Genomic DNA, 10487 nt, shown 5'->3' on the forward strand with positions numbered 1-10487 from the left:
AAAGAGAAGAAAATAATCAATTTTACTAAAGTCAGTTGATCTAAATCTAAATTCATAGAGTCGACAAGAACCTGGGAAGCAATGATAAGTTATGCCGGAGTGGAAAGAAAGTAGCATTGGAAACGATTGAGAGGTGAGAAATCAAGTTGTATACAGACAGTTGATGTTTAAAAATATAGTCTATAGTCCATACTCATACTGTCATAGGGCATTTCAGACTGTGATATATCAAAAATTATTGTAGATATAGTCTAGTACTGGTATGCAAACACTGCTGGACTGTAGTACATGCAATGAGCATATATACGCTCATTGAGTACATCAGATAAAATGCATTATGTATTCAAGGTATTAGTTAGTATTTAGGGGTATTTTTACACTCATGCTGTTCCAAATATTATTTTCTTCCTCATTTTAGATACTGTACTACAAAAGGAAACGGCAATGTTCCACCAATCCGACCTAACGCAGGCTCTAATCCCTGCTGCTATAAAATGGATTAAACAAGAAGTCTTGAAGCGTAAAGGTATATGAGAATCTTAATAGTTGCAAACAGCTTAGATGGGCTATTCATCTTAAAATACTTTAGCACTTTTCTGCAATTGGAACTGCCCATCAAACTCATGCTGGAAACTTCATTGAGGTTTTCAATTCATTTTTTCTCAACTATGAAGATCTTTTTAGGTTAACAAGGCATTAATAAATAAAGCTGAGGAATTAGTTTGTTCACTGTATGAAGAGTATATGAAGAAAGTAACTGATACCAGGGCACGTCTATTTAACACTGGCAAACATAAGGATTATACTCTTTCACCCAACAATGATTCACTGAAGAAGCATGTGGCCCTCAAATCAGTTCTTGAGTTGGCAAACTGCAAGTGTAAGAAAAATAGTCAAAATAATTTATGCAAGTGTTCCAAAATCAACATAAATTGCACAGATTTTTGTTTTTGTATTGACTGCAAAAATCACAGTACACTTATAGAGGAAAAGTCGATTTTCGAGATAGTGGATTTCGAAAACAATTCAGAAGAAAGTGAATTAGATATTGCAGTTGATTTAATAAGTATCATTTATTTGTTTTTCGGACATTTGTTAGTGTCGTAGTCCTGTTTCTAGCAATAATATTGTCTTTGTTCAAATACATAACCACATAAACTAAAAAAAGACTAATTGTAATATTTCTGTTCACTATGTTATGTACATTCATTTAATTTTCTTGACTTTTCCGGTAAATTTCTAAGTGAGAAATAACTGATTTATTTGTGTTGTCGTGCTCACGATGTTAATTTGTGACTTCATGGCTTAAAAATGAATACGTTTGATAGCTTCTATAAAATGGATGTAGCTTTTTATGCTGTTCTTGTTGTAAACTGCTTGTGGTATTACATAAAATTTATTCGCTAATGTGAATCAGCGTTGTTGGTGTCGCTGCTTTCGAGGTCACTCGCGACTCCTGTCACACAATTGAAGTATTTTTTGTTGTTGGTTACATGTATGCCATATTTTTCGTAATCTACCAAATAAATTATGATTGACTGAGGAAGTCCGATTTTGGTCAGGCAAAACATTACAGGAATACATTTGTGTTAGTGTGCTGTCCTGTAGGGCTCTCGAATTGCATAGTTCTTATGTATGTGTTGTAAACTTATGGTTATTGAATTTCCGAGAACCTCTTATATTCAATTTCGCATCATTATTGTAGAACAAGCTGTAATGCGTTCAGTATGTTCATTTTCACACAAAAAACTGAAGAATTTATTTAGTTACCAGATGTGCGCTACGAAACTCATTTCCTGGGCGTTTTCAAGGCTTCATCTCACGGCCCATATCCGTGGTAAGGATCTACAAGTGTTTAATAACTTACTTATACATTTTTCAACAACGTCTTAGCATAACTTAACTAATAATAACTAAACAGGGCTATGGAAAGGCTGCCCAACTCAACGCAAGGTCGAGCAGTAATAACTAATATTCATCCGCTCGCTAACAGCTGATTCGATCCAATTGTTACGTCATGCAGAAGTCATTGTGCATTGGCGAAAATGTAGAGAATATAGGACAGATCGTAGCGCATATTTCTTGTAGTAAAACGTCTTTTCCGTAAAACGTGCAACTTTTGGAAGTGGAAACAAGGCAGTATTTGTTACTAAATTTTTAAGGAACATTTTAAAATCATTTTCAGGTAGTTACTTGATGTGCGCTACGGAACGTTTTTCAGGGCCTCGGCTCGCGGCCTAATGTCTTCATGGTCCTGATCACCGGTTAGATCCACTAGTCCAGGCAGATGCACTAATTATAATTTTATTTTCGTCCAAAAGTAAACCAACTCTTTTTGGCTCCATCCAGTTGCAGTTTTGAAATTGGATATTAATGTGTGTCCGGTTTTCCAAAGAGTTACCGGTAGCGACTTATACCAAATCTTCACCCTTTCACACCGGAATCTGGGACATGGACTTGCCATAAACTGAGTATTGTCGGTATTGTACATATCGTCGTTGTGCCGTATCTTCTGCCCTATGTATTATACTGGAATCTTATTTGTATATATGTATATTGTCCTAATATAGCGCAGCAGTCATAAACTGCTGAATCTAAACTTGGCTTCCGCGTCACGATATTCCATCTGTCAGGCATCAAGGCTGAACCTTGCTCATCTGTGCTTGATACGTCCATCCATCGATGGTCCATCCATGTTCCTGAAAGGATGATTAGAAATGAATGACACACATGGCTCAAGATGTCCCAATGTGTGTGGTGTCATAATTGGAACTAGTATTAAGTTAACTGACCCGTGACATGTTACAACAGTACAGCAGTAAGTTGATTTCGATTTTCCGTTAAACCGGAGCAAACAAATATAGGAATCAGGAAATAATATAGCGTCATTTCCAGTTCTCATATAATTGTATAAGTGTGATTTAAACAAGAATAGCAAGATTAATGATGCAGCTGGATTCTTGTGCTCCATTTGAAGACAGTAATTCAGACTATGGGAAGTATTATTTGGCTACAGTGAGAAGTACAGATTTGGCTACACTGGAAACATGACTCCACAGCAATGCCATGAATAACTAAGTCTGTAAGTATGGTATCGAAGTAAGGCAGTAAGGGGGAATTCTTGTAAAGGATTTTGAGTTCCTAGATCTCCATGATTTAAAGTCAGTAATTAATGTTCTGCAACGGGATTCGATTTGAAGGGGCTACTTGACCGGAATTACAATTGGAATTTACTAACTTGGGGAAAAGTCGAGCTGATAACATAACTCTTGAAGGCGTAAGACAAACATCTTTTCGTGCCGGCATGTCATTCTGTATTTACTGTTGGTTTGTATCGCCTAATATCAAGATAAACAAAGCCCATCCACCAGAATTAAAAGTATTTGGATAAAAGATTGGATTTAAAGTTGAATTGTGGACGATCTGTTATGGGTGTTTTGCGAGGATTGGGTTCTTTGATGAATCTAGTTGTGGATGATAGAACAGAGCTCAGAAAATACTGCACCTGTTGGAATGATGGTTGTGCGTGGAAATTCGATATTAATGTTGCAACCGATTTAACAATCTTTTCAAGACATTTAAATTTGGCATATATATGCAGATATTCCGTATAGGATTGTATAAATTATTATTACTGTAGCTTGAGTGCTTCAAAAGTAAAACAGCCCGAAGGTTCAATACATTCGCGTATCTTTTGTTTCTTTATTTCTGGCCCAACCCTTGTTTAACTAGGTTTGTGTTTTTTGTCATTTTTTTTTTTTGTGTGTGTGTGCTGGTGGGCGGGCACTTGATATTTTTCATGTTTTAAACTTTTTTGAAGGTTTTGCTCGTTCTCCAGAATTCTCCATTTATATTTTGTATGTATTATGGAGTTTTCAAAATAAAATCTATCTATCTATCTATCTAATTTAGACTCCCGAGGAATATTTAAATGCGGCCACAGTGGAAACATGACAAAATCCGGCACCACAGCCTTTTATTCTGTTATGTGACAAATAAGTATTGGTAAAGTACAGAAGTAAGGCCAAATTAAGCTAGTACTGTAGTAGTTGTCTTTCAATTGCCTATTGAAAATGGATCACCTTACCTTACATAAACAATATGAAAGTTGTAAACACTGCTTTGCGTCTCTTGGAAATGGAAAAGAATTTCTTCACGATACTGACTGCAGCGCTTGTGATGCATATGTGTCTTTAACTCTTAACCTTATACTTGTCAAACTTCTAAGACGGATAATGCAGGGCGCCATTTTTGTCTTCGTGACTCGCCCCAAGCTTTAATTAAATGAATTTGTTTGAAATTTCAGGCACAAGTCAATGAAATTAAAAAACGAATTTTTTTTTTACTGAATGAAGCATAGTTCATAAAAAAGCTTCAACTTCAATGGCATCTGTGCTTTCTGTACAAAACTATAATGCGTGTTTCACAACATTCCGGAAATATATTTACAGTAATATTCATTCTATTCATTCCCCTGGGCTAATACAACTCTCATCTATTAATAATGGTGTACCGATTAAAAATCTATTTTGTGGGACCGTGATGTATGAGCAAATTTTATATAACATTGTCATTTTTATTACCTGTTCATTCAGTGAAAAATTACATTGTTAAGCAGCATAAATGGAACAGGGGACATTTCAACAGTGCATGCGCCGTGAACACTCGTCTGCATATGCTAGGGGGTTTCAAAGGAGGAATCATGTTAATCAACACTTTGTTCATAACTTGCAGTTGGAATGCATTTTAGAAGGTCATTCTGGATGTGTAAATTGTCTTGACTGGAATGATGAAGGGACATTGCTTGCGAGTGGCTCAGATGACACAAAAGTTATTCTTTGGGATGCTTACCAACACAAAAATATTCAAATGTTAAATACGCAACATCATGGAAATATATTTACAGTGAAATTCATTCCATGCAGTAATGACCATGTTATAGCAACAGGTGCTGCAGACGGACATATATTTTTACATGATTTAATTGGTAAAGAGACAATATCTGCTTATGATGTGCAAGGCAGAATAAAAAGAATTGTTACAACAAAAGCTGAGCCTAATGTTCTTATAAGCGCATCAGAAGATGGTATAATACGTGAATATGACATTCGCGAACCTTCCTCATCAAGTGCAAGAGTTCTGGTGGATTTGACTAAGTGTTGTGGAAGTAATATTGAATGTAAATGCGTTGATATCAGCCCTTCTAATCCAAACTGTATTGCAGTTGGTGCCAATGACTCATATTTACGATTATATGATCGTCGAATGTTTGATATGCATAAACGTGGTACATATTTTACCCCGGGCCACTTGCGTTCGAAGCAAAATGAGTACAGGAAAAAACTTCGAAATCTTTGTATTACGTATTTAACATTCAACCCACGAGGGGATGAAGTTCTTGTCAACTTTGGGGGAGAACAAATATACATATTTGATATTTATGACAAAGTCAAACCTTTACTATTGGAATCGAAGATTCAACAAGCAACAAATGGTATAAGAAAACAATCATCTAACGGACTGAAAGACGCAGGACATGCCCCAAAAAGGCACAAAAGTTCATCTTCCGAAGCGTCCACAAGCAATGATCTAAGTTCAAAAAATTCTATGGCTTCTGATGATAAATCAGATTCATACACAGCAGATACGAAAACAAATGTATTCTCTGACAATTGCAGATTGAAGGGAAATGACTATTTTGGGGAAAAGCAATTCTCTGCAGCTGTTGCAATGTATAACAAAGCTTTATTAATGTCTCCCAAATCGGTAGTGTATAGTAATAGAGCTGCTGCTTTAATCAAGCGAGAATGGGATGGTGATTTTTATGCAGCTTTAAGAGACTGTTATTCAGCATTACATGTCAACCCATCCGATGTGAAAGCGCACTATCGTCTTGCTCGATGCATGTTTGAGCTAGAGTGGTTTGAAGAGGCTTCATCATGCATCAAGGAGTTCAAGCAGCATCATCCAGAGCACTCGAGTAGTAATGCTTGTGTTGCACTGGAAAAAGATATAAGTGTTGCTTTAAAACGAAAAGAAAATGGAAAAAAAATTAAGAAGAATGACAATTCATCTGAGGAAGAAATTGAGCAAAGATCTTCTTGCTTCGATTACAAGTATAGATATTGCGGACATTGTAACACAACCACAGATATAAAAGAAGCAAACTTTTTTGGTGATAATGGACAATATATAATAGCTGGATCTGATGAAGGTTCATTTTATATGTGGGAACATGATAGTACGAACTTGGTCCGTATTATGACAGCAGATTCATCTATTGTTAACTGTGTACAGCCACATCCAAGTTCATGCTTGTTGGCTACTAGCGGAATCGACCCCGAGATAAAATTATGGTCACCAAAATTGTATGAAAATAAGCAAGAAAATGTCATCGAAGATATGAATTCAGTTGCGGCTGATAATCAAAGACGTATGAACACTGATCCACTCGAGTCTATGTTATTATCAATGGGTATGAGATTTGTTTCAAGCGATGATGAAAGTGGAAATTCTTCCGATAACAATGTAATGCCGTGCAGGCCAACATAGCGTTTATTTTGATTTTTTTTACTCTATATACAAAGTTTATTTTGTGCCTATACATGACAGGTTTATTCAAAGCATGGCACGTATAATAATAGTTTTTATTATTAAGAATTTTCTAAAATTAAGTTAAATATTCTAATTTAAATTTTTTGTTTATGCCAGTCAATATGATCTATGTTACAAAAGGAAAAACCTTTTAACAACTATTTCAGAACTTCTTTATTCAACTGGTTGTTACTTTACAGTTCTAGCTGAAAATTTTGTGCATAAATTTAAAACCAATAAATCATGCTTACTTCTGTGTTCTCTAAAGCTCGGCTTAGAAAGCTAAATGTCCTAACTTGCATTTTTAATTACGGTAGTTAATATCCAATCATTGTCTACTGTTTCACTACCAGTTTCGTTTTAGTTGATCAGATCGGAACGATGTAATTGAAAAAAGGATATAGTTTCTGTCATTCGAATATACAGCTGTGAGGATTGTGATCAATTTTCCTCTAGATAGCCAGTGCCGAGATTTACTTTGGATGGAAATGTTCTATGCTTTGACTACATTCCATTTTTCAAGTCTAGCGAAACCCAAATCTTAATGTATGCTCAAGACTGTGTGAGGTTGGTTTAGTGCGAGTTCATCCATGCAATGCAACATACACAAACATTTCTTTATATCTTCATTGGATTGTAAATTATTTACTAAATTTTTCTAACCCTGCATAGGGAATAAGTGATAAATTTTGATTTGTCACAGTTTCTAGGGCAGATTGATCCATTCATAGTGTTAGAGCCCCTGGTGTTTCACACATCTGGTTGTATATATATGATATTTTATATATATATATATAATATTTGGCGACTGAGCGGAGAGTTCAAATTTAGCCATCATTCTTTCGCTATAATCAAATGTCATTCACTGTGGTAACTGTTAGCCTGTTCTTGTTCCCAGCCCAGTTACAGTATCATCAACATTTTAGCATGGATGGGTTGATATTTGGAAATCAATTGGAAAAAAATACATTACAAATCAACAGCAGCTGAAGCCATGGCTCATGACAATTAGTTTATCCTGAAACAACATTCAGGGGCACATTGAATAGATGTACAATACCTAATAATTTACTATTTCAAATAAATATTTTGAATATGGATTATTTCACAAATCATTTGTTATCCATAGATACCTAGTGTTACAGAGGATAAGGTTGTTTCATTGATTATCTACAGCTTTTATGAATTCAAATATATTGGTCTTCGGGATGCTGAATGTTCAGTGACAATTTTAAACTATCTAAATCAGGGTTTCCCAAACTGGGGTCCGCAACGATATAAAAAATGTCTGATCGATATTAAATGATTGATTTTAATCAAAGAGCAATTGCATATTTTTGGTTGAGCGTTGCGGGCAAATATCCATTGCTGTCAGAAAAGGCAAAACATTTATTGCCTACATGCGTGAGGCTGCATTTTCAGCTCTTCATCAATATGGTGATGAGTTCGCTTGTCACAAATTGCTCCGAAAATAGAACTGTGCAGTGAAAAGCAACCTCATCCATCAAATTAATGTTGTTTGTGTTGTAAATGAAACATTAACTTTACTCGTTGGTTAGGCACAGAAATTGATACGACATATGATGTGGTCCGACAAAACTAATATTCTCAAACAGAGGTCTGCGGCCCCAAAAGTTTGGAAAACTCTGATCTAAATGAACAATTTGTTTTAGGCATCCCGAATCTGAACCAATGGTAGTACTACTACATTGTTCAGTTACATATAATAGAGATTTTGGGATGCTCAGAAAAGGATGATTGTAAACACATAACCGACAAAAACTATATAATCAGAATTTCAAATGCTAGTACTGTCCATCTTTTAACTTCGGTTCTTTTAAAATTTGTACAGTGTTTTTATTGAATATGTAATCCAGGCCTGACCATATCGTTGTGAGACCGGTTAATGCAAAAATTCCATATAGCGCAGGATGTTGAGACAATTCAAATATTGGGGCACTGATTGCCATACAAATAATCGCAACTTGCAAAACCGTATTGACCTTGCTGATGGTTGTTGGATTCAATTTGGTATTCACAAGTGTGGGATCAAAATATCTTTTCAATGTTAATGGGGGTGGACAAGTCCGATATCGTAAATAAAAAACGGCGAGTATTAATAAAACATCACGACCCACAATAAGTACCGCCAAAGGCAATGGTAGTAGGTTAGCTTTGGCTAATATTACTGTAAGTACAGTTATTAAAATTTTGTCCCCAAGAGGGTCCAAAGCAGTACCAAATGCTGATTTTTGGGATGGCCACCGGCGTGCAATTTGTCCATCCAATATGTCGGTTATTCCAGCTATTATAAGACCTGCAGTCGCCCATATATAATTTCCTTCCAATACCAGATAAGCTATATATGGCGTTGCAACTATCCGGGAAAAAGAGAGAAGATTTGGAACTGTAAATATATTTTCCTTTCTAGTTGGAATTGAAGCAATATTTTCTCGCTTCTCATCATTGTCAAGGAGGCTTTCCCATTTGTCTTTTGCATCACCAACTGTTTCTGGATTCTGATTATTCTCTTGATGCCTTTGTAAAGAAACGGAATAACATCCAAAGTTTCTGTGGCACATATTTAAAAATAGAAGTTTGGCAGATCTAGCATTTCTGCTTGTTGAAGCATTGTGTCGCTGACCACATAGCAATGATACATGCTTGAGATTTGTCATATACGCTGCACTTCGAAAGCAATCACTTACTTGACAAACTTGTCTTAGGTGCTGAGTTTTTGACATTGATATTTGGATTAGGTGCCGTTTCACATTGTTAAGTACTTTTCCAAGACAATCCATCTTAGGTTAGCTTTCTGCTGGATGCAAATCGAATTTTAACTTCTTTGCTAGTTTAAGATCTATAAGGAACTGTTTTTCTCTCCAATCAGGAACTTGCAAATAGTCATGGGGAGACACAGTAAAAGGTTACTTTCCAATGTGGAAATGCAGATACAAGTAAATTTATGCTACTCCATTCTAAAAAGGAAAAAAAATATTTTATTGTCATAACTCATTTGACTGAATTGTCATATATACAATAATCTCAGGTATCAAGACTGCAAGACCAGACCGATGCTCTATGTCGGCTACTGATGTAATTGTAAAAACATTTCTGTTCAGTTTTCAAATTTCAATTTTTTTCAACAAAATTATCAATAAAATTGCCGACGATTAGCCTAAAAAACCTGTATTGCTTAAAAGAACTGTAAGTGCATTGCCTAAAACCCATCCGGATTTTGAAAAAATCGAAATATTTTGTATATGTTTTTCAATTTCGGCTGACGATATAAACTTTCAGTCTATCCGTCTTACTCTGTGCCGTCACAACACGTTTTTGGACACGTTTAGTGGACATAACGATCGTTTTGTTGTTGGACACAAAGTGGACATAACCATCGTTTCAATATTATGTTGGTCTTGTTGTTGCTGTTCTTTGACACTTTTTGGACATCTAGTGGAAAATCTAAAAAAAACGCCTTTCTCTTTCATTACTGGACCGATTGCTTCGACCGATTTTTACTGGTTAAAGATGAAATTTTTCTCCAGAAGGCTATTACTTTTATTTATTTCAAATATTTCTGTTAGCTCTGTGAGATTTGTTTTTGTTTGCTATGACGTCACCGAACGTTCTGCGGACGCATAGCCGACACTCCTCTTCTTTTTGATCCCGTGCCATCGAACGTCGATGGTTCGTAACAAAGTCCATACGGTACTTTGCTACGATTTTTCCTTACGCTGTCCAATGAGCATATATACAATGAGTGGAAACTTGCAAAGATTTGCTCATTATGGCATTGTACCCTGCATTTTTACGTCGTCCAGCTAAATGGTTCGTTGCATATGAGGAAAACGCATTGCTCGCTGCCAAAATCCCTTGCTTCAGCCGAGTCG

At 35.8% G+C, this 10487-nt stretch overlaps 2 protein-coding genes across 2 annotated transcripts; one reads left to right on the forward strand and one right to left on the reverse strand.

Moving 5' to 3' along the window:
- Positions 1–2804: 2804 nt before the first annotated feature.
- Positions 2805–7150, forward strand: LOC120343986 (WD and tetratricopeptide repeats protein 1-like). Its single transcript, XM_078112555.1, has 2 exons — positions 2805–3082; positions 4596–7150. Exon 2 carries the CDS (start codon positions 4624–4626, stop codon positions 6550–6552), a length of 1929 nt encoding a protein of 642 aa, XP_077968681.1. The 5' UTR covers positions 2805–3082; positions 4596–4623; the 3' UTR covers positions 6553–7150.
- Positions 7151–7398: 248 nt separating this feature from the next.
- LOC120344010 (cardiolipin synthase (CMP-forming)-like) lies at positions 7399–9593 on the reverse strand. Its single transcript, XM_039413084.2, has one exon. It carries the CDS (start codon positions 9393–9395, stop codon positions 8400–8402), a length of 996 nt encoding a protein of 331 aa, XP_039269018.2. The 5' UTR covers positions 9396–9593; the 3' UTR covers positions 7399–8399.
- Positions 9594–10487: the final 894 nt, after the last annotated feature.

The sequence above is a fragment of the Styela clava genome, chromosome 5 (genome assembly GCF_964204865.1).
Source record: "Styela clava chromosome 5, kaStyClav1.hap1.2, whole genome shotgun sequence".
Lineage (NCBI taxonomy): Eukaryota > Metazoa > Chordata > Ascidiacea > Stolidobranchia > Styelidae > Styela > Styela clava.